Source organism: Canis aureus, chromosome 10 (assembly GCF_053574225.1).
Source record: "Canis aureus isolate CA01 chromosome 10, VMU_Caureus_v.1.0, whole genome shotgun sequence".
In the NCBI taxonomy this organism is placed as follows: Eukaryota; Metazoa; Chordata; class Mammalia; order Carnivora; family Canidae; genus Canis; species Canis aureus.
Window position 1 is genome coordinate 53,674,007 of NC_135620.1, and position 25,676 is coordinate 53,699,682.

Consider the following 25,676-nt stretch of genomic DNA (forward strand, 5'->3'; position numbering starts at 1 on the left):
CAGAAGTGAAAGAAGGGCCCCTGACTTGGGATAGAACTATTCAGTGATACTATTCAGTGAACTATTCTGGGATAGATCTTAAAGATCATCACCTAGAACTTCTGTCTTGAGTAGGACTGACTCTTAAATTTAGTATATGGCTCAAGGGAGTAACTTGTGGATACTGCTCTAATCATGTTTTTTTTTTTTTTTTTTTAAGATTTTTATTTATTTATTCATGAGAGACACACAGAGGCAGAGACGCAGGCAGAGGGGAAGCAGGTTCCATGCAGGGAGCCCAATGTGGGACTCCATCCTGGGACTCCAGGATTGCACCCTGGGCTGAAGGCAGGCGCTAAACTGCTGAGCCACCCGGGCTGCCCTAATCATGGTTTCTAATCATAATTCACTGCGCTTTCTCTGCTATTGGTGCTGTCTCTCATAACAGGCGCACAAATTTCCTCCCAGGGTATGGGAATTCAGGTGGTTGAGAAAGGGTTGGGCTGGCCTCTCTTTAAGTATAGAAATGCATTAGTGTGGTCCTGACCCAGATCCTGGAGTTGGATTTTGTCCACTTTTTCCAAAACTTTGTTGTGTCCAGAGAGCAACTCCATTACAGATGGGCAAGTTCATCTTTGGGACATTGCCTGTGCTGCCAGGGATTTCATTGTAACATTCATGTTGATGAGACCATTCCCCAGACAAATTTTTTTGGTCATAGACTTCATCTCCCAATGGCTTCCATTACCTCATCATGTAGATAGCTGAGAGATAATTAAAGAAACATCTCCAGTCTCCTTTGCTCATCCTAAGGAACAGACATTCACATTTATAATTATAGAGGAAGAAAAGGGGACATCAATTTAGTAAATAAAAGAAGAAGGGAGTAGAGTTCACCATTTTGCCTTATGGAAATTAGAAAACTTTAATCACAGCCACTGGACAAGTTTCTTTAGAAGTCTGAGTAAAGAATTTTAGGCATAAATAAGAGGGTATTTTTATATTTAATACTTAAATATTAATAATTCTCAATCCAACTTACAAAAATCACATTAAGAAAAAGTATGCTTCAAAGTCTGTCACAGGTTGAGGTTAATATTAGAGAACCCAGCGTTGCTTTTCCTGTTGTGCTTCTGCTGACTAGAAACTAGTTCTAGATTACAAAGTTTGGTCTTGTCTTCCCAGAAACCTCCTATTTGTGATTCTTCCCACTGAAAGAATCATTATTTCTGGATTTGTCCATTACTTTTGTCCTGGTCCCTCTTTGCATGTAAGTACTCACCTGTCTTTCTTTCATTCTCACAGCCCCACCAGCAGTAGTAGGTATGGCTCATCCTGTAATGTGAGTCAAGGAAGCTCTCAGTTGAGTGAACTAGACCAGTGTCACGAACAAGATGATGACCGTCGGGAGAGGGATTCAATTCATTCATGCCACAGCTCTGGCAGCTTCTCCAGAGACGGCCAGGTGGGCTTTGGAGAACAAGAGAAAGCCTTGGAGGTAACAGGTGAAGAAGAGAAGGGGAGAGTGTGTGAACCCAAGGACAAGAAAAAAGATACCACAACCCATCTTCCCCCAGATCTGGTGCTACCCAAAGACCACGTCCTAGGCCCCCAGGAGAGGTAGGTGATAGTTTCCTTAAGGAGTTCATGTGGTTTCCTCAGTATCTGCCTGTGGTATTGCTGGATGTAAGTGCTTTTCATTTGTTTTGCTATAGCTGGGTATGGTAGTGATCGAGAAACTGAGGTTTGGCTATGTGCTGCTTCCTTTGATTTTTGGTATATAATTCCCTAGATATTTTGAGGATCTTTGAAGAACACTTGGGTTCTTTGTAGTTAGCTTCAGTGTACCTAGGCCTTCTTGAATATGCAGTTATTGGCCTACTAGGACTTATGTATGGTAGCCTCTGAGTCTAGAACCAACCCAAGCCCTGCAACTTACTTCATTCAAAGGAGATGCTTTGGATGAAATAGGCTTCTCAGCCAGTTAATGTTTAAACTTTTTATGTGAACATTGTTTTGTTTTGTTTTGTTTTTCCTGGCTGAGAACACCAGGACAGAGTTAAGAAAGAATTGGTCTAAAAGCCAGATCTCACCCTTTTGCCTCCTCAGGTCTAACAGTGTGTCTGGAATTAATTGGTACCCATGAGAAGAAAAATTTTAAACTTGTTTTTTAACAGTCTTATAATGAATCTTAGTACAGTGTTTGAATGTTATTGTTATTGAGCTAAATTGGTCAGTAGATTTGCTGATAGGTTAGGGCAGAGTGGGATTTTCAGTCTTGGCATGATTGATATCTGGGGTTAGATAACTCTTTGTTATGTGGAGCTGTTCTGGGCATTGTGGAATGTATAATGACATCCCTGGTCTCTGTATGTTACATGCCAGTAGTAACCCTAAGTTGTGACAACCAAAAATGTCTCTAGATCTTGTCAGATTTCTCTTAGGGGACAAAACTGCCCCCAGTTGAAAATCACTGGGGTAGAGTGATAAGAGCTAGGTGTGACTTGGATTCTCAGATTTCAAGGCCTAAAAATAAAGCCTCTCACCAACAGATCAGAGCAGCAAGTGCTGTTATATGTGGTAAAAGTTTGAAGGGTTGTTGGTGTATCTACTCCACCACTGAAGATACAAACTTATTTTCTTTTCTCCTTTTTCCTGATTTTTGGTCATCTCTCTTGGCTCATCTAATAGACAAGACATCCAAGATTTGTGATTGATGACCCACTGAGAAATGGCTCTTTGTAGACCTTGTACTTGGCAGATACTATTGTCTAGATAGAGTTCTTGGTAGAGCAGCAGAAGTGCCCAGCATGAGTTTTTGTCCTCCAATGGTTATGTCCTTTCAAATCCTAGCTATGCAGATGAGGCGCAGTTCTATCATGGTCAGCAGTGCCCACAGTATTTTATTTAATACAGTTGACTCAGTTAGATGGCATCAGAGCCTAGCATATATTTCAGATATCTAAATGGTGGATGCTTGTTTGCTGCCTTGGCACTAGACCTCCGTGGGAGAGAGGAGAAGCTTTATCACCAAGAATTGACCAGTATTCCACAGTTAAGAACCTGGGCGATGATTTGTTCTAATACAGCCTAGTGTTTCTGCCCCAAAGCTACTTTGTTATATATTATTGTTGTGTCATTGAATGTGTCCCTAAGGCAGGTCAGGGAAAAAGACCATGGCAGGAAAAGAGCTGTGCTTTTTTACTTAGCGTTTTTGATGTAGTCTAGGAATGATAAGCCTTCCAATATTCTTAGTGGAGCAGGAAAGATTTGTAAGAACAAAATTCTGCTCTAAGGATGGATGATATACAGAATGCCCAAGGGAGACTCGGTGGTCTTGAGAGGTAAGGTGCAAGGGTTAGTTCACATGTCTATGTAATTTCAGTGCTAACATTGACTCAGGGCCCTTGCCATTACTTTTACTGGAATCCTGAAACTATCCTAGTGATTTGGCTCATTGGTTGAGTGAATAAAGGGGAAAGGAGAGAGGAAATGGATAAAAAGCTAAAAGGAGTTGTCATTTTAGAGAGGATTTTTTTTTTTTTTCACATTGGCTATTCAGTACTATTCTGTTTAGTGGCCTGACTCACAAAATAAGTCTAGGCATGAATACAAACCATTTTACTTTAGATACTTGGCAGTTTTGCTTGAGTAGTCACCTTGTTGCCTGGGCTATTTTTAAGAAACATTATTTTCTTTGTTACAAGTTTTCCTGAGGAGAATGGTTCTTCACCATTTACCCAAGCAAGAGCTCACTGGATCCGAGCAGTTACCAAGGTTCGACTCCAGCTGCAGGAGGTAGGAAATCTGTTTTTCTAGTACTAGTTGGGACAATTTTTCCTTTAAAATTGGGAGACATATGGTCCTAAAGAAGCAGTCAGTGATTAGTCATCTTCTTATAGTGTGCTTTTGGAAATGCATGACAAGTAAGCTAGAGTCTTAAGAGATGGGAGTTGGCTTTTGGCTTCCTTCTATGCTGATTAATGGAAATCAAATAGACCTAGTGGGTTGAGAGCCTGAAGTTTAAGTTAAATGCTATTTTCAGTACCATTGCCACTTTGAGGCCATTATATTTTGAACTTAGGACAGGGCCTAAGTTATTATAAGGCCTCTAGTTAGTTGTTGTCTCCCTTGGCTACCCAGTTTAAGGCCACTGACTGCCTATTACAGAGGGCCTTTATGATATACACAGAAAGGTTATTTTTAAATGATGATTAGTGGCTGTCAGTAGTATAATACCAGGCAGATATTAAAAATGCAAGCATGCTCACATTTATAAATACACTTAAAGTATAATTTATCTTGAAATAATTACAAACTTAGGGGAAAGTTGCCAAAATAGCAATATAAAGAATGCTTAAATCTTTCTTGCCAAGATGCCCCAATTGATGACATGATCAAAATTGCTTCAAAACCCTCCTTCCATTATGATTAATTCTTTTCTGAACCATTTGAGAAAAAGTTGGAGAGATGTCATATTACTCATAAATAGTCCTATTTGTACTTCCCAACAAACCAAGAGACTCTCCTATCAACTACAATGTAACCATCCACAAGAAAAAATCAACAACAGCAACACCATCATCAAAATGCTACGCAAACTTTGCTAGCTGTCTCAACAATACCATTTTTTCTTTCCTGGTCCAGGATACAATTCAGGCTGCCATGTTGCATTTAGTAGTCATATCTCTTTAGTTTCCTTTAATCAGGAACACTTCCTCATTTTTATCTTGGACAGATGGTACAGGGCTTTTATTTTGTAGTATGTTCTTCATTTGGGGTCCATCCAATGTTTCCTCAAGTTCAGACTTGGGCCATGCTTTGTTGGCAGGAATTACACAAAATTGACACTGGGCTCTTTTTAGTGAATTGTATTACCCTTCTTAATGTTAACCTCAATCACCTAGTTAAGTTTTTATTGGCCAGGTTTCCAACTTGTCAAGGCACCTTTTTTCCTTTTGTAATTGATAAGTGTTTTGTGTACTCTGAGACTATGCCAATATCTTACTCCTCGTCGCCTCCTACCTACAAGCTAAGCATTCATTGATGACTCCTATCTGAATCTACCACCACTAATGGTAGTTGCCAAATGGGAACTTTCTGTTTCCATTATACTTTCTACATTCATTAGTTGGCATTCTATAAGGAAGAGATTTCTTTTTTCTCCCATCAGTTTATTTATATCAGTATGGACTCATGGACTAGATATTACATTTTACAGTTAGAATCCATCATTACCATTTATTTTGTTGCGCCTTTTTTTTTTGCTTGTATTGTTCTAGCTTCTTATAAGCACTGCTAATTGGACCCTTGGGGAGAAGATAATGTTTTAATAATGATTGAAAAGGTAGCTGCTTTAAATACAGATGTTTGAAAATGTTTTCTTTTGTGTGTGTGTTCTTTTTTAAATCCGAAACAATGAGTGTTACCTATAAAAACTCATAATTGCATGTTCTAAAATCTTGGGAAGAAACTACTAACATACTTAAAAATATTTCTAATGAAAAATTTCAGTGAGGTTTGAATTTATTTATTAGAAATATTTCTATTTGGTAAGATATCAGAGAAAATGAGAACTTATTTATACATATTTCAACAAAATCTTTGAAAAATTGCTATGTAGGAACCAATTGCACATCTTTCATTTGACTGACATATCTGTATCTTTTTGACAGCTTTGAAAACCATGTATTGAAATAATTGAATGTAGAACCAAACTTTCAAATAATTCTATAACAAAATGTTAAATAAGATTTAAAAAATAATGAGGCATATTGTATCACATTGCTTTCACTAAAAATATTACTGCTAATATTTTTAGTGACAGCAAAAAATATTTTTATCATTAATCTTAAATGATTGTTTCTTTTATAAAAACTTTTTACATTTTTATAATGTATGAATGTACGAATATGGTTACATATATATAGGTTTTAAATGAGTAAATATATATGTTTGAGATTGTGCTAAAAATATTTCTATGGGTTGGGCTGCCTAATCATAAACACTTGGAGTCTGTTGATCTAGACTCACATGAAATAAACATTTAAAGTAAACATTTATGGAGTCAATGTTATAATACTAATTTTTTATTTCTAATTTTCTTATAATTCTTTGTTATAGAGGAAAGTAAAAGAAATAACATCCACACAAAAGTTCTGAATGAGAAAAACAAGAATATATTGGAGACAAACACTAATAAGTGTTTGTTTTAAGAGGCAATTCAGAGTCTCAGAAAGAATAGCTAAAAACTGTTGGCAAAGCTTGGAATCATTTAGAGAAAAAGCATGGTTTATTTAAGGGTAACTAAGAATCATTCCTACTTAATTGAATAAGAGAACAATAGTAAATATATTCTTAACACAGGTAATGTAACTGGAAGCTGATTAGATGGCCAAGAGGGTAGAGATAAGCCAGAGTTTAGTGAAGGGTGTGAGAACGATTTAAGATAGAGGCAGGTGTATGGTATTTATACTTAACATGAGATTTGCTTGATTTATCGAGGTTGTGACAGTAGGAAGTTAAGTACAGCACACAATTTTTTTTTCCTGAGCAATTGGAAGTTCCACCCAGTCACGCTTAAACACTCTGCCCAAGGTAATAATTGTTAGTTTCTTATTGCTTTGTGCAAGTCCAAAAAAATATGAATATATGTTGTAACCCTCTCACTTTATTTTAAAAACGAAATTGATATACATCCTGAGAATATCTTGTTTTTTCATTTGGAGATCCTTCCATATTAGTTCTAAGAGAATTTTTTCTTAATAACTACAGATATTTCATTGTATGAAGGTACTGCAAGTATTTGACTAGTCTTCTCTTGGTGTTAATTTGGTTCATTTGATTTAACAGTGTGGTCATTTGCTTTAACAAACGATGCTGTAAACGAGCACCTTTTACATACATCATTTTGCAAGTATATTTGAGGGGATATATGCCTTTGTAAATTTGATAAATATTGCTACATTTCCTCCATTTGTCAGTGCTTTAAAACAATAAAAGTGTATTTTTCTTATGCTCCTTGTCATCCTGCATGTCAAGGAGTTCTGCTTTAAGTTGTCTTCTCTCTGCAGTCCAGGGTGATGGAGCAGCCTGCATCTAGGATATTGTCAGTATAGATGGTATAGTGAAAGAAAAGATCAATGAAAGAGAACATAGTAAATTGCATTCTAGCTCTTGTACTCTAGCTCTTAAAACTTCCACCTAGAAGATACAATGTCACTTTTACTCACATTTCCCTGGATAAAGCAAATTGTATAACCATATTTAACCTCAAGTGAAACAGTATAATATACCTTGAAAGAGAAAGAGAAGGATATTTATGAGCTGCTTTAATGACTACCTCAAAGGGTATCTGCCTTCCACAGATACTGTACTAATTTATACTCCTGCTAATAATGTCCTGAGGGTGCTTTTTTTCCTTCCTAAAGCCACCAGTAGAGTGATTTGTTTGAACTTTTGGATTTTTGCTAGTCTGCTAGGCAGTGTTGTCTCAGTAGAATTTAAGTTTGCATATCTTAGTACAGTAAAGCATGTTTTCATACAAGTAAAGGCTATTAGTATTTACTATTTTGTGAACGGTCTATTCGTATTCTTTGCCCATTTTTTTTCTGTTGAACTTTTGATCCCCAGGAGTTTTTATTGTTTTAGGGACATTAACCCTTGCCTGTGATATGGGTTGCCATATTTCTTTCTCAATGTATCATTGTGAGAAAGTTTTTTAACGTTAATCAGCTACATTTTCCTAATCCACAAGATGGGGAGAATAATAGTACCTTTTTTTTTTTTTAAGGATTGTGAATCATCTAGTAAAACTATGATTTAAAAAAGAAGAAATCAGAAAAAATATACGTTAGTGACTCCATATTGCCTTCATGATAAAATAAAACCTTCATAATCTGTCTAGCTTCGTGCGACTCCCAGTGTGGTTCATGGACCACCCCAGTCCAGGAACTGTTTGTTTCTACTTTGATGAAATAAGTACTCTAAGGGAGGATTTAGAGGCAATTTGGATTGCTGTAATACCATGCACATGATAATGTCCTTTTTTCATAGAGTAGTATATAGACCAAAAATATCAGTCCATGACATGTTGGAATAAAAACAACAACAACAACAACAACAACAACAAAACACCCAGATACTCTACAAAAAGAATTGGAAAAGCACTGATACAGACCTTATATACCATTTTGGTCTTATTTCATTCTGCTACTCTGTTTAGTTAACATTTCCAACATCCAGGACTATATATTTTTCAAAATCTCAGAGACTATGCGCTTGCTATTTACCATGCATGGAATACTTTCTCCACTTAGCTAAATTCTTACATTTAAAACCCAGTCAGTTGTCAGTTTTGGGGGTTAAGATTCCAGACTCTGTGCATACTTTTTCTAGATTGGCATTTACCATGATGTAATGGAATTACTTGTTTTTACTCTTTGATCTAACTTTTCTATGTACTTGTAAGATCTTTGATTGCTGGGGTTATGCTTTTTATTGCTGATGTTCTAGAGCCCAGTATAGAACCTGGCAGAGTGTTTAGCCAACCTTTTATGGATGCTTACCTAGCCAGAAAAGTCTGTCATCATTTCTTTTTAGAGATTTTATTTATTTGAAAAAGAGAGTGAGAAAGAGAGAGCTAGAGAGAGCACAAGCAGGTGGTGAGGAGAGGGAGAAGCAAACTCCCTGCTGAGCAGGGAGCCTGACAATGGGGCTCAATCCTAAGATCTCGGGATCATGACCTGAGCTGGAGGCAGATGCTTCACTGACTGAGCCACCCAGGTGCCCCAACATTTCTGTTGGTATTTTCACCAAAGTCTCTGTGTGCCTCTTTATGTTTTAATTAATTCTATTTTTAATTTTTTCCAGAGCCTACTAACTATAAAATATTAGCATTAGTTATGTTTTCTTATATAACATTTATATACATTAAATGTAAAGTTACTGAATTTGGACCATACTGTGTGTGCATTTAAAATTTTTCTTGCTTAGGTTATTTTTGTGAGCCTTATTCTGGGTTATTAAATATTTTTTGAAAACGTGATTTCATGATTATTAATAGATTAGTACTATTCCATTATGTTGATGTTTTATACCAACTTCTATTTCTTTATAAATAATGCTGTGATGAGCATCATTGTGCATGAATCTGTTGATTTTGATTATTTCTTTAACTTGGCTTTCTTAAAGTAGATTCTCAAATAAATTACTGAGTTTAAGAGTATATATCTTTTAAAGGCTTCTGATAAACTTCTGCATGTGATTTCAGAAAGATTTTTCCAATTTGTGCTTTCGGTATTTGAACGTGCCACACCAACACTGAATATTATCATTTTAGAAAATGTTTGCCAATTTGACAGAAGAATGGTATCCCCTTATTTTAATTTGGATTTCTTTGATTGTGATATGACTATTTCCCATAAATTTGTGGGACATTCGTACTTTCTCAGCTGGTAACTGCATTCAATAGACTTTGAGGAACTACCATAGGAACCTAGCTACCCTTATGCCATTCCTTTTTTTTTTTTTTTTAAAGATTTTATTTATTCATGAGAGAGTGAGAGAGAGAGAAAGAGAGAGGCAGAGACAGAGAAAGAAGCAGGCTCCATGCAGGGAGCCTGACATGGGACTCGATTCCGGGTCTCCAGGATCAGGCCCTGGGCTGAAGGCAGCACTAAACCGCTCAGCCACCTGGGCTGCTCCCCCCCCACCCTCCCTTTTGCCATTCCTGTAAGCAGCTTGAGGGGAGAGATCATATAGGTCATCTCTGTATCTGGGCTGGCTGAGTACCTGGCCATATGTACTTAATAAGTGTTTGATGACATTGCAGTAATGTTAGTAGTGTGGGTGGAATGGATATGATTCTGTACCTTATTTGGCTTAGCTGCAGAAAAATCTGGGGGAGGAGGTGAGACTTTTAGCTCTAGAAACAGAGACTGTGGTGGCAGCAGGTGGGTGGGTGTTCCAGGTGGAAGGGACAGTGAAGGAGAAGAAATGGAGGTAGGCCGTGAGGAAGCCTTGACAGAAGCTTTTAGGTTGCTAAAGAAAGCTGAAGAAGGAGAGCCTTATTTAGAAAGCAGAGATAGAATTGAGCAAATAGATTAGAAGGCCCGTGTTTAAATGGAGCAATCTCATGGGATCCAAGATTGCAGCTGGTCAGCCTGAGAGATGAGATCAGCATTTTCTCAGGGAAGATCATTAAGACGGAATGAATCGACTGTCTCCCACAAAGCACTGTTCTGTATTTGCGACTCTCTCCCTACCAGAGACTTCCTTCTCATGCTATTATTGAAGCTCTGAAAAAGGTATTCTCCTTGGGGAAAAATGATGCTCAAGGGGAGTCTCTGAGGACCTCATCTCTTAGATTTAGTTGTATCAGGAAAGCATTCTTTGTATAATTTTAAACTTCAAGATTTTGCTCTGAGTATGACTACCTTTTACTACCTCTCCTCTTTGCTCTCATGGAGATCACCTTTTTTGCTCTTTTTTTTCTCATAATCTGTCAGCCCTCTCCCGAACCATCACTACTCTCAACAATTAAAAAACTAAAGAATGTTTTGAATAAGTAATACGTGTAAAAATAGAAACATAAACATGTATAATGCAAAATTTCCCTCTTATTTTAAACTTCCAGGCCTCTAGTCTCCCTATCTTCCTTATCACTTTGTTATCTATGTTTTGTGAATCAGTCTACGATAATCTGTGCATTTATAAGCATGTGTGTGTGCATAGCATGCATGTGTATTACATACATCGTCCTTTACCTTTTAAAATTTAATGTTATATCTTGGAGATTTTTCCTTATTAGTATAGAGCTACTGCATTCTCTTTAATAGCTACATAATATTTCTCTTGGTGATTGTATTATAATTTGTATACTGTGTGCTCTATTGATGGATTTTTAAATTGTTTATCTTGTGCTACTACTTACACTGTTGAAATTCAAATCCTGTAGTAATATCCTGAATACTTGTAGACATCTCTCAACCACAACTTTTAGTATCTCTCTTCAAACTTCATGGTCATCTCTACCCAAGACCAGGCCCTACTGCTTCACAACCTGGAGAAAGCTCTCTTAGACAAGGGCTGTAGCTGTTCTAAGAGGCCTCTTCTGCCCTGCAATTTGCAAATTGCAAATTCTATGAAATCTTACTGACGTCTGAGACTGGAATCAATATATTCTTTACTGACTGAAACCTGGCTGTTTGCTAACCCCTTCCTGGCCTTTTTAAAAGTAAACTCCACCCTCCGCATGGGGCTTGACCTCATGTCCCCAAGATCAAGATCCTCTTGATCTTGTTGGTCTACAAGTCACATGCTCTACTAACTCAATTGAGCCAGTCAGGAGCCCACTGAAGTCCTTGCTAAGGAGGATATGCCTTTTTTATGCCCCATTACTGGGTCAGGAGGGAGGCTTAGTGTTCACCTGCTCTCTGCCACTTCCAGGCCATTACTAGATCTTCACATAACCTGTTCTCATACTCCCCTTCCTTGTTGCAATTATGTCCCATCTGTTCCATAACTCCTCATTGAACAAAAACTTTATTACCTACATCACCACATAAGTACTTTATTTACATGCATTATCAAAATGAATCCCTCACAATAATTTACAAACTAGGCTTTGTTATTTGGCCCATTTTATAGACTAAGAAATTGAGGTTTAGAAAGATAGAAACTTAATCAGGGTCACTTAGCTGGTAAGAGAACTGCATTCAAACCTAGGTCTATTTAACTCTAGAGTCTGTGTTTTTAACACTATTTTCTACCATATTACCACCATAATCTTAGAACTCTGTTTTCTAGAGTGTGAAAACAATGTTCTGCAGGACTCCAGTTTCTGGAACTGTCAGTGGGTCCTCTATTATGTGATAGAGTTCCATAGTCAAAGAAATTTGGGAAACAATGGGTTCCAGTAGAGTATAACACCAATAGATTACTCTCTTGTAGGCTTGTTATGATTCTTAAAGAGGAGGATATAATGTACACAATGTTATTGCAAACTTATTTGACCATGAAATTCTGTTTTAGAGAAGCATTCTGTAGCACTCATTTTCCAAGAAATACATTTGAAGAAAGTCTCAGTTGATTTCATTATCATTTCATTAAAACTGCATTTGTGAGGGTCATCAATCAACTCATAGCTACCTAATTAGTGGTTGCTTTCAAATCTTATTGGGTCATTCTGTAGGGTTTAACACTGAACACTCCTTTGTGTTTTGACATTTAAGAAACCATCCCCATTGCCACTATTCTCTGATCTCTTTAGTCTCCTTTTTCTGATTTCTCTTTGCTCATTTCTAGAATATTGGTCTTTCTGGTATTCTCTGCTCAATCCTCTTTTCATATAACCCCTACATTGTTTCTATGAAATCTCATTCATTATGTCAGTTACCACTTAGATGTGGATTACTCGCCTATCTGTGTATCTAGCCCAGATGTGTCCCCTGAACTGTAGACCCGTGTTTCTAGCCACTTCTTATGCACTCTCTTGTCCCATCAGATCTAAAATCCAACACATTTAACCAAAAGACATAATCTCTCAAAACTTATTTTGTGTCTCCTGTATTTTGTTTCAATGCTTGCTGAACCAACCCTGAACCTACTAAATATGATTGGCCTCTTGAAAAGTAAGAGAAAGCTGAACCATCCCTTCTATAATGTAGAGTAATTAGGAGTAGGAGTTTCATTTAACTTTAAAGGGAGGGAAGGATAGGTAGCTGTCTTGTTGTACACATAGTAGATACTCCATAAATATCTGTTGACAGGATGAATGCAAAGGATGTAGAATAGGGAAGCTAGTCCTTTCTCATTTTGGGCAATTGTTTCTTGGAGAGGAATGAGAAAGCTTCTCCTACCTAAAAATTTCTTTAAAAAAAAAAAAAGGAGAGGTCATACTCATACTTGGTCACTTTGGGTTGAGGAAATTTTATAATTCCGAGATTTCATCTTTCCAGTCACCTATGACTATGACTCCTTTTTTCCTTCATACAGAGCCGGCTTCCATCTCTTTTCACTGTACTTTTCTTTTTTTTTTTTTTTAATTTTATTTATTTATGATAGTCACAGAGAGAGAGAGAGAGGCGCAGAGACACAGGCAGAGGGAGAAGCAGGCTCCATGCACCGGGAGCCCGATGTGGGATTCGATCCCGGGTCTCCAGGATCGCGCCCTGGGCCAAAGGCAGGCGCCAAACCGCTGTACTTTTCTTTTTAATTGAAGTTTCATTTGCCAACATATAGTATAACATCCAGTGCTCATCCCATCTAGTACCCTCCTCAGTGCCCATCACCCAGTTACCTCATCTGCCCACCCACCTCCCCTTCCACAACCTTTTGTTCATTTCCTAGAATTAGGAGTCTCTCATGGTTTCACTGTCCTAAGGTGAATTAGAGACAGGTACACTGTGCTTTGTGTATTCTTCCAGCCTTCTCATTCTAGCCCTATTTCTATACCATTTCCCCTTCATGGACTGAAAAAAGGAAAAGGAATCTTCTATTTTTTTTAAGTAATAGATATCTTTTTATTGAGGTACAATTCATATAACATAAAATTCACCATTTTAAGTGTACAACTCAGTGTATTTTGGTATATTCAGTAGGTTGTACAGCCATCACCATCATCTAATTCCAAAACATTTCCATCACTCCAAAGGAAACATCATACCCATAATAAGTCATTCCTCATTCCCTGCTTTGCTCTAGCCTCTGGCAGCCATTAATTTATTTTCTGTCTTTATGGATTTATCTGTTCTGGACATGTCATATAAATGAAATCACACAATATGTAGCCTGTTGTATCTGCCTTCTTTCACTTAACATGTTTTTAAGGTTTTTCTGTGTTGCAGCAACTATCAGTACTTCATTCCTTTATATGGCTGAATAATATTCCATTCTGTGGATATACCACATTTTGTTTATCCATTCACTTATTGTTGGACATTTGATTTGCCTTCACCTTTTGGCCATTATAATAATGCCATTGAGAACATTCATGTACATTTTTTTGTGTGGACATGGGTCTTCAATTCTCTTGGGTATGTACATAGGAATGGAATTGCTGGGTCATATGGTAACTATGTTTAACCTTTTGAGAAACTGTCAGACTTTTCCAAATGGCTTGTGCCATTTTATATTCCCATAAGCAATATATGAGCTTTCCAGTTTCTTCACATCCTTACCAGTACCTGTTAATCTTTTTGTTAAAATCATCTTAGTGCATATGAAGCGGTATCTCATTATGAATCCAATTCACATTTTCCTAGTGACTAATAGCGTTAAGCATCTTTTTATATGCTTGTTGGCCATCTGTATATCTTCTTTGAAGAAATATCTGTTCAAACCTTCTGCCCATTTTTACATTGGGTTGTCTTTTTTTTTGTTGAGTTGTAAGATTTCTTAATATGTTCTTACCAAATATATGATTTGCAAATATTATCTCCCAGCCCTGTTCCTTTTTTTTTTAATTTATTTTTTATTGGTGTTCAATTTACTAACATACAGAATAACCCCCAGTGCCTGTCACCCATTCACTCCCACCCCCCACCCTCCTCCCCTTCTACCACCCCTAGTTCGTTTCCCAGAGTTAGCAGTCTTTACGTTCTGTCTCCCTTTCTGATATTTCCCACACATTTCTTCTCCCTTCCCTTATATTCCCTTTCACTATTATTTATATTCCCCAAATGAATGAGAACATATAATGTTTGTCCTTCTCTGACTGACTTACTTCACTCAGCATAATACCCTCCAGTTCCATCCACGTTGAAGCAAATGGTGGGTATTTGTCATTTCTAATAGCTGAGTAATATTCCATTGTATACATAAACCACATCTTCTTTATCCATTCATCTTTCGTTGGACACCGAGGCTCCTTCCACAGTTTGGCTATCGTGGCCATTGCTGCTATAAACATCGGGGTGCAGGTGTCCCGGCGTTTCATTGCATTTGTATCTTTGGGGTAAATCCCCAACAGTGCAATTGCTGGGTCGTAGGGCAGGTATATTTTTAACTGTTTGAGGAACCTCCACACAGTTTTCCAGAGTGGCTGCACCAGTTCACATTCCCACCAACAGTGTATGAGGGTTCCCTTTTCTCCGCATCCTCTCCAACATTTGTGGTTTCCTGCCTTGTTAATTTTCCCCATTCTCACTGGTGTGAGGTGGTATCTCATTGTGGTTTTGATTTGTATTTCCCTGATGGCAAGTGATGCCGAGCATTTTCTCATGTGCATGTTGGCCATGTCTATGTCTTCCTCTGTGAGATTTCTGTTCATGTCTTTTGCCCATTTCATGATTGGATTGTTTGTTTCTTTGGTGTTGAGTTTAAGAAGTTCTTTTAGATCTTGGAAACTAGCCCTTTATCTGATATGTCATTTGCAAATATCTTCTCCCATTCTGTAGGTTGTCTTTGAGTTTTGTTGACTGTATCCTTTGCTGTGCAAAAGCTTCTTATCTTGATGAAGTCCCAATAGTTCATTTTTGCTTTTGTTTCTTTTGCCTTCGTGGATGTATCTTGCAAGAAGTTACTATGGCCGAGTTCAAAAAGGGTGTTGCCTGTGTTCTTCTCTAGGATTTTGATGGAATCTTGTCTCACATTTAGATCTTTCATCCATTTTGAGTTTATCTTTGTGTATGGTGCAAGAGAGTGGTCTAGTTTCATTCTTCTGCATGTGGATGTCCAATTTCCCAGCACCATTTATTGAAGAGACTGTCTTTCTTCCAATGGATAGTCTTTCCTCCTTTATCGAATATTAGTTGACCATAAAGTTGAGGGTCCACTTCTGGATTCTCTATTCTGTTCCACTGATCTATGTGTCTGTTTTCGTGCCAGTACCACACTGCCTTGATGACCACAGCTTTGTAGTACAACCTGAAATCTGGCATTGTGATGCCCCCAGATATGGTTTTCTTTTTTAAAATTCCCCTGGCTATTCGGGGTCTTTTCTGATTCCACACAAATCTTAAAATAATTTGTTCTAACTCTCTCAAGAAAGTCCATGGTATTTTGATAGGGATTGCATTAAATGTGTATATTGCCCTGGGTAACATTGACATTTTCACAATATTAATTCTGCCAATCCATGAGCATGGAATATTTTTCCATCTCTTTGTGTCTTCCTCAATTTCTTTCAGAAGTGTTCTATAGTTTTGAGGGTATAGATCCTTTACATCTTTGGTTAGGTTTATTCCTAGGTATCTTATGCTTTTGGGTGCAATTGTAAATGGGATTGACTCCTTAATTTCTTTTTCTTCAGTCTCATTGTTAGTGTATAGAAATGCCACTGACTTCTGGGCATTGATTTTGTATCCTGCCACGCTACCGAATTGCTGTATGAGTTCTAGCAATCTTGGGGTGGAGACTTTTGGGTTTTCTATGTAGAGTATCATGTCATCGGCGAAGAGGGAGAGTTTGACTTCTTCTTTGCCAATTTGAATACCTTTAATGTCTTTTTGTTGTCTGATTGCTGAGGCTAGGACTTCCAGTACTATGTTGAACAGCAGTGGTGAGAGTGGACATCCCTGTCTTGTTCCTGATCTTAGGGGAAAGGCTCCCAGTGCTTCCCCATTGAGAATGATATTTGCTGTGCAGCCCTGTTCCTTTTAAACTTCTTTGGACCTTTCTTGAATTTGCCTCATTCTGCCTTAATTGTTCCCTAACCTGCAACCTTTCTTTCTTCTCTTTGTTGCCTGTCTGCGGAGAAATTGGCAATATTATCTAAGCCTCTGAAATAAGTTTTTTACAGGGTGTAGAAGTAGCTTGCCCAGTTGTTCAGTAACAAAGCATGCTCTTGAGCTGCCAGTTTTTCCTACAGCCTATCTCTGTTCCTCCTTTTCTATTTCTCTAATACACAAATCTATCTCAGTGCTTGGAATTCAACTGCTTTGGTAAAACTAAAATCTTAGGTAGAAAGAAATTCCAAAGATGAAGCTGAGTGAGTAATAATTGTGATATTCTTAAGAAATTAAAATTTGGGATGCCTGGGTGGCTCAGCAGTTAAGTGCCTACCTTCAGCTCAGGGCGTGATCCTGGAGTACCAGGATCAAGTCCCACATTGATCTCCCTGCCTGGAGCCTGCTTCTCCCTCTGCCTGTGTCTCTGCCTCTCTCTGTGTGTATCTCTCATGAATAAATAAATAAAATCTTTTTAAAAATTTAAAATTTATTTTTATACACATGAACACAGGCCCTCTACCTTTCCTACTCCCACCTGCATTGAACAGAGCAGGAGTACCCAGAAAGGACACACCTGATTCTCCTGCCCATGTTATCCACGTTTGTTAGGAAGCAGGCCAGAACAGAGAAGGAAGCGGAGACTGGCCTAATTCTTTTTCTCTATAAAGTGACCAGCCAGTATGTTTCTTCTATTCCATTCCAAAGTTTCCTTACAAAGGAAAGGAAAACATCAGGGTACCTGGCTTCTGATTCTGGATTGTGTCCTTTTTTCCTCTGCCTTTTAAATCCAGAGTACCACCAAAACCCTGATTTTACCTTTTCTTTCTGTTATGGGGTGAATTGTGTGCCACCACCTGCTCCCTCGCCCTACTTCATGTACTGAAATCTTAATACCCAGTATCTCAGAATGTGATATTTGGACAGAGGGCCTTTAAAGAGCTAATTATGGTAAATTGAGGTCATATGGGTGGTCCCAAGTCCAATTTGAATGGTGTTCCTATAAAAAGAGATTAGGACACAGATGGAAGAGCCTGTGAAGACAGCAGATGGCCATCTGAGGCGAAGGAGAGAGGCCTCAGAAGAAAGCAACCTTGCTGACACCTTGATCTTAGACTCCTAACCTTTAGTATTGTAAGAAAATAAATTTCTGTTGCCTAAACCATCCGGTCTGTGGTATTAGGGTAGCCCTAACAAACTAATAATACCTTTAAGGCAGAAGGGAAAAGAAGATAATATAGAAGCTTCTGTGTCTGTCACCTGTGAATCTGTTTCCTGAGATCTAGTTGGTGGGAATTGTGGTTGCCAGGCTGGTATATGGGGCCCCATTTGTGATATACAATGTCTTTTGTGTCCATTTAGAATTATCCCTCTTACTACTAAAATATAGGGCTAAACTGGAAATAGAAAGATCTGGGTCCTTGCAGTACTCAATCTTGAAATCTGAGGGAACTTGAGCAAATCACTATTTTTTTCTTTTCTTTTCTTTTCTTTTTTTTTTTTTGAGATTTTATTTATTTATTCATGAGAGAGAGAGAAAGAGAGAGAGAGAGAGGCAGAGATACAGGCAGAGGGAGAAGCAGGCTCCATGCAGGAAGCCTGATGTGGGACTCAATCCTAGGACTCTGGGATCAGGCCCTGAGCTGAAGGCAGATGCTCAACCACTGAGCCACCCAGGTGTCCCAAAACACTATTTTCTACTTCTCAATCTCCTCAGCTGTAAAAGTAAGGATAGCTGTCCTCTCTTAACACAGTTCTGGTGAGATCATAGAAAAATGCGTTTTTTAAGTGTAAAGCTCTAGAAAATTGTTTGAGAGTCACCAACAGGGATCCCTGGGTGGCGCAGCGGTTTAGCGTCTGTCTTTGGCCCAGGGCGTGATCCTGGAGACCTGGGATCGAATCCCACGTCGGGCTCCCGGTGCATGGAGCCTGCTTCTCCCTCTGCCTGTGTCTCTGCCTCTCTCTCTCTCTCTCTCTCTCTCTCTCTCTCTCTGTGTGACTATCATAAGTAAATAAAATTTTTTAAAAAAATTTAAAAAAAAAAGAGAGTCACCAACAAGCCTCATATTACCAGAATTGTTGGTTTTCAGGGCCCTCGCATGACTTCCCTTAGCCTAGGACTGAGTGACCTGCCAGAGGTGTTGCTCACAGCTGGAGCCTTTGCTACTGAGTAGGAGGAACACAGAGAAAGTGCTTCTGATGGTTAAAGAAGCAAGGAGCCAGTGCCCTAGGGTTTCAGGTTTTTATAGGTATCTGGACTTCTTGGTAGCATAGGATTCCTGGGATAACTATAAAGATCACTCAGAGGAGGCTATCTATCTACTACACTGATGCTTCTCTGAGGCTTGGCAGGAAGAGGTCAGTGAAATGAATGCCTTGCCCTGAGGAGTCTAGGGGAGGTGGACAAAGGCTACCATGGGCCCTGGTGGGAATGTTTTCCAAGAGCTGCTTTTGTTTGCTTCTCAGGAGAAATGTATAATGTTTCTCAGGGATTTTTTTCCCCCTAAAATGTTCTGGTCATGTTTATGGGCCTGGATCTGGGTGTTTGTCAGTGGTTGGTCTTCTATAAATCTTAGATCTGGTTCTAGGTTGGGACTGAACCTTGTGAATTATAAGATGTCACATCTGTGCTTGGGATTTGAGGCAGCTTATTTGAAGGAGTGGAGATTGGCTCTCATTTCTGAGGTGCATATCAAAACATCTCTGGGGATGCCATGATACCGTTGACTTGCCTAGAGTCAGAGGAGGTTATCAGATACTGGTAGCAGACTTAGCTCCAGCTGATACTATTTTCTGGGCATCCTATCAGTAAAGAAAGGTATTTAGTAAATTCTTATGAGTAACAACTCTGATACCTCTGTATAAAATTTAAAATTACTTGTTTCCAGATAACAAAGCAGCTCTTCTTGCTTTCTATTACTTTCTCTGACTCTTAATGCTTGTTTGATTATCCATCCAATGGGAATATTTGATGGGCTAGAAAAGAACTCTACCTCTGTGAGAGAAAATCCTGTTGCCAAAGTTATGCAAAAGGAAGCGACTGATAAAACTATTCCATTTTAAATCAAACCAACTATTAAGTTGTTACCACTGGGTGTATTGGGGCTATTTTAAGACATTTTCTTAACATTTAGGAGCTTATAGGCCAGAGGGGAGATAGAAATAATTAATATTTACATTTTCCCCCAGATACTTTCCTCAGTTTTTATTGTCATTTTTCACTGCAGCATTCCAGTGTGTGTTTTAAAACTCCCTATTTGTAACTTCCTATTTCCCTGACTTCTATTATTCTAGATTCTCCCATTCTCTTCCTTTTTTACCTTGCCTGTCTCTTTCTACAGTTTTCCTCTTGGACTCCTCCACCCCACCCCCCATCTCGAATCTGCCTCTAATCCAGAATCCTTAATTGAGCAACTACTGTATGGCTGGTACTGTGCTTGATCCTGGCTTTTGTGCTAGGCTGCCAGTTGACTTCTGGCTAGCCCGCCCCTCCCTCCCTTCTTTCCTTCCTTCCTTCCTCCCTTCCCTCCCTCCCTTTCATTCATTCATTCATTCATTCATTCACTTATGAGAGAGACACAGAACAAGAGGCAGAGACGTAGGCAGAAGCTTTGCGCAGGGAGCCTGATGTGGAACTCGATCCCAGGACTCCGGGATCACGACCTGAGTCAAAGACAGATGTTCAACCACTGAGGCACCCAGGTGCCCCCCAGATAGCTTTTCTAAGCAGATAATTGCCAAATCTATACTTCTAATCCTCCTTTTTCCTTGGTTTCTATCCTTCATGTCTAGTTATCTACTAGATATTTTCACAGTTTCCCAATGTTTGAAACTTCCCTCCTAGGCCTATTCTTATTCTTTGTTCTCTGTTTGTATTAAAATCACCGTCATTCTGCTACTCACCCACTCAAAATCATGGTGTCATTCTTCCTTCTCTCTTGCCTCCCACATTGGATCATTTGCCAGACCTTGCTCTTTTTCTCTCCATGATTTCTTTTATGTCTCTTCTCTGTTCCCTTTTGTGTTCAGATCCTCTCTACGGCTTAGTCTATAATGTTAGCCTTCCAAAGCTTTTCTTGCTTTTATTTATTCATCTTGGACTACATTGTGTATACCACTGCCAGCATTGTCTTCCTGAAACAGAGCACTACTCATGGTTATCACTTATGCTCAGGGCTCAACTTCGATGTTACATCTTTTGAAGCCTTCCTCAGAGTTCCCAGATAGTTACTCAGTTTTCTATTTTTCTATAGTATTTCATAAAGTCATTTTTGGTGTTTATCATATTATCCTAGAAATCTGTGAATAAGGATGCCTGGGTGGCTCAGTGGTTGAGCATCTGCCTTTGGCTCAGGGCATGGTGCCGGAATTCCGGGATCGAGTCCCACATCAGATTTCCCTCCGGGAGCCTGCTTCTCCCTGTCTGTGTCTCTGCCTCTCTGTCTGTGTGTCTCATGAGTAAATAAATAAAATCTTAAAAAAAATAAATCTGTGAGCATTTGATCTCAAGATTATATATTTCTTAAAAGAATATATACTGTAGGGATGCCTGGATGGCTCAGCGGTTGAATCTGCCTTTTTGGCTCAGGACATGATCCCCAGATCCAGGATCGAGTCCCACATCAAGCTCTCTGCATGGAGCCTGCTTCTCCCTCTGCCTGTATCTCTGCTTCTCTCTGTGTGTGTCTTTCATGAATAAATAAATAAAATCTTAAAAAAAAAGAATATATACTGTATGATTCCTTTTATATTAAGCTCAGAAACAGGTCAAAGTAATCTGTGGGATCAGATTGTAGGACAGTGATTACCTTTGTAGGGGAATGGGAGGGGGCGTTGGTAGTGACAAGATATGAGTACAAGGGAGCTTCTGGAATTCAGACAATGTTCTGTTCTTGACTGGGATTCTGTTTATGTTGATGTACTTTTGATTTGTGTACTTTTCTATATGTTATAATTCAATAAGAAATTTAAATAAAAGCTAAATAAAAATAGCATGGAAATACAGAATAGAGTCTATTTAACTTTCTCTCTCTAATGTCTGTCACCCAGCAAGCTCTTAACATATATCTGAGAGTAAATGAGCGAATGATTGAAGGTTTCTCCTTAAAGAAAGAAAGAGGAGGAAGGAAGGTTACTTTTTCTTTCTATTAGTAGTTAAATTAGAGTCCCAGCTCTTTAGCCTGGCATCCATTACTACTTACGACTTAGTCCAACTTATGTTTCTAACTTTTGCTAACCCAGAGGCCATATTGTATAGTTGGAAGATGTTGGGACTTGGAATGAGCCAGAGCCAGAGTTTGAAATATGGCTCCACTACTTATCTATATACCCTTAGGCTTGGACAAGTCACCTAGTCTCTTAGAAACTTAGTTTTCTCATCCCTGAATTGGATATCATTTGCCTCAGCAGATGAATATTGAGTAGATAAGACAATACATGTAGAGCAGGGCCTTGCATGTTGTTCGTATTCACTAAATATACATTTCCTTTATTTTCCAACAACATCTTCCTTTTTCTCCTTTTCGTATCTTTGCTCATCTTGTTTCCTCTGTCCTAATACCTTTTCTTCTGTGCAGTTTCCACATATCCAAATATTATTTATCCTTTAGAATTAAGCTCAGATATCACCTCTTTCAGAGAGTCTTCCTGATTCCTATCCAAATCAGAACCTTGAAAGCTAGAAATATTTTCCTCTCTCCAATTCTCCCACATTTTAACTATGTCTCTTATGATAAATATTAGTCATTCACTCTAACCTTTAAAGGGTTGCTAAAAGCTGCCCTCTCACTCTAGGCCCAAAGGATAGGCACTTTAATTAGGCTGTAATGCTGGAGGCAGGAGCTCTGCCAGTTGAAATAAACTGGGGGCATGAAAAGTCAGGTTAAGAAAACTGCTTTAGGCCTTTGATATTATATGTATATTCTCCTCTTGCACTGGGAGAAATTCAGATGTCTAGTCAAGGATGTGACCCAGGAACAAGGGATCAAGTTGCAAACTGCTCAACCTGTATTTTGAATTGATCTTCAGTGAAAGACATCTTTATGGCCCAGCCTGGCACATTAAGGTATGAGGCATACAGGAGTCTGAAGTCTTAGGAATCAAGTGGATATTCACCTGGAGTATCATCTTGGGGGCCTAGTACACATAGGTAGAAAACAGAGTTCAAAGATTTAGATTTATTCCTGGCCACTTACTTTCTTGTTACTTCTACTTTCTACTTGGATTTTTCATATCCATATCTATGTTTTAACTCCTTTGCTAGGAACTGTAATGAGTTTCTAGCTTCTGATACTTAATAAACAGCCCGCAAAGCTTTGCTTTAAACTTTGGGTGTTTTTTTTTTTGTTTGTTTTTATTTTTGCTTTAAACTTTGAAGTGATGTTACAAGGCAGTATAAGTAATTAGTTGTAAAGGAAATGATTAACACTTAGAACAGAGAATGGAGGGAGCAAACCCTGTGAGTTAGGTGGTCAGAAAAGTCAGAAGAATTCCCAGAGAGTACTAAGTAGCAATTATTAAGTATCAGAAAATGTCCAAGAAATGAAATAATGTGAGTTTAGAAAGATGGAAATCAAGGGATAACTTGTTTTCTGTATTTATCAACATATGTTATTAAGGAGATCCATGGTTCCTTATAAGCAACATTCTTTCTGTAAACAATGCAGTGAGATTTACCACCATTCCAAAATAGTCATATCCTGAAGTACAGTCATTGTGTATAAAATAAGACTTCTTGAAGCCAAAGGGAAAAGGTAATTTTAACAATTTTCCATAGTTCCTTAGGCTTCTACTTCCCTTTACTAGTTGTCATCTTCAAGCATGCTAGGGAAATGTGTTTATTTGGTCCACACCTGAGGACATCGAAACATAAATAAACAAAGATGACAGGTTAGGAAGGGCATTCTAGATGTCCTTAGAGCATCCTGGAGCATTTTTTATGACAGGTGAGATAAAAACTTTTGACTGGTTTCTCCCTAAAACAGTCTTCCTTCTTGACTTTTGTGGTATCTTTCCCTCCAAGCCCTTTTCTTATATCTGACAGCTCCATCTTTGTTTCCTTTACAGCATTTTTCCTTATCTGCCTGCCCCTTAAAACTTGATGATTCCTAGGGCTCTGTTTTCCATCTCTTTCTCTGCCCTAGATAATCTCATCCATGGCTTTACCCAGAAGCTGATGAATCCCAAATTGTTATCTCACCTCAATCTTCTTTCATGAGTTCCATATGCATATATCTAGCTGCCTATGGATCTTGCTTCCAGAATTTTCATAAGCACCACATGCAGTACGTTCAAACTGTACTCATTGTCTTTTCTTTCTCCTCCACGTCATCTCCTGTATATCCTTTCAGTCAATGCCACTACTGGTCACCCAAGCACAAAACCTAATACTGCTCTCCCTTAGGATATATAGTATGGATATAATAATGCCGATGCCCAAACATTTCCCCTCTTAGGTTATGACCTCCCTAAGGGCAAGGATCATATCTTTTCATCATGCCTGGTACAACATCTAGGTACTTAATAAGTATTCATTTACTACTTAAACTTTTTTTTTTTTTTTCAGGATTGTATTAGTAGTCCTTAAATGTACTGTATTCGTTTGCTGGGGCTGCCATAACAAAGTGCCACAGGCTGGGTGGCTTAAACAACGGAAGTATATTGTCTTATAGTTCTAGATGCTGAAAGTCCAAGATCAAGGTGTCAGCAGGGTTAATTCCTTCTAAGGGCTATATAAAAGCTTGGTATTCCTCTAACAATTTGTTAAAAATGAATTGGGAGTAGAGAAGTGGTTTTGCAGGAGGGTAGACTAGGGAGGATGAATATTTTACAGTAACTCAAGTGAGAAATAAGCCTAGATTAAGGGTTGTAGAGAAGGGGACAGAGTTTATAGATAAGAAGGTACAATAGATTAGACTTGGTGACATGTGATATGGGCGCAAAAGATTTTGCAGGCGATTCTGTCACTGGATGGAGAACTAGAATATAGAAGTTTTAAGGGTCTTGTGTCTAAGCAGAGAAGTCATATCCCTGTGTGATTGGTATGGGTTGAGCTGGCAGTGTAGGACTCCAGTGCTGCTGCCACCAACAGGCTTTCCCTTGGCATTCTTTGCTTTGCAAGCTAAGTCTAGCTCTCTCTCCACTCAAATAGTTAAGTACTTCCCTTTCTCCCCACCCTACTTCCCTGCTATTTGTCAGAGATCCTTAAGAGATTTGTCTCAAGTCCTCTCTTTCCCTTTGAACATTAGCTACCTTTTTGTAATTCAGTGCTTCATGCCAGATATTTTTGAACACCAAGAGAAGTCTCCAGATTTGGGTTTACCCTCAGGTATATCTCAGCTACAAAGAACCAAAGGAGGTATTCGATCAATATTAAGCCAGTTAGAATATAGTCTCTTTATAATACAAAGGGTTAATTTCCCCATGAAATTTCAGATTTTGATGGGCATTATGGATGGCACAGGATGAGATGAGCACTGAGTGTTATACTAGTTATTGGCAAATTGAATTTAAATAAAATTTTTCTCAAAAAAATTTCAAATTTTGGATTCTTATTAGAGAATCCTCCACAAATGGCCCAATGAGAATTGGCTTCCTTGGGGTATAGAGATTGAGTTAGGGCCAGTGTACTTTGTGGATTGGACTGGGATGTATATAAGTAGATCTAGTTCAGGACCAGCCTTAGTTCTAAATCTGAGAGCTGTGACTTTCGAACAGGTTTATGTGAGAGAGCGGTAGAGACATAAACTACTTCAATTATAAGTTTTTAATTGTTTGGTCCTGGAATGGAAATGGGGTTACAGCCTTTGGAGGTACAGGCTAAAAACCTGTTTAGCTTGGCAGTCCTGAGTTTATCCTTCTTTAAGTTTTTGCTAAGCAGGGCTGGTGCTTGACCTGACTATAGGACTGAAATTTGTCAGCAATTTGTGACTCCGTAGGCCTGCCTTGCAGCTTGTCAGGTCTGATTTAGTCTGTGTAGCAACTATGCCTCCGCACATCAGAAGTCAGCACATCTCTGCCAGGCTCATCACT

At 38.6% G+C, this 25,676-nt stretch overlaps 1 protein-coding gene across 8 annotated transcripts in view; it reads left to right on the forward strand.

The window, feature by feature from the left end:
- The window catches only part of UNC13B (unc-13 homolog B), a 231,367-nt gene that overhangs the window by 141,875 nt on the left and 63,816 nt on the right, over positions 1-25,676 (forward strand). For all 8 annotated transcript variants that reach the window (XM_077912416.1, XM_077912419.1, XM_077912420.1 and 5 more), the window contains 2 exons: positions 1,285-1,599; positions 3,687-3,777. In XM_077912416.1, the coding sequence (XP_077768542.1) occupies positions 1,285-1,599; positions 3,687-3,777 (406 nt within the window). The remainder of the gene's footprint in view (positions 1-1,284; positions 1,600-3,686; positions 3,778-25,676) is intronic.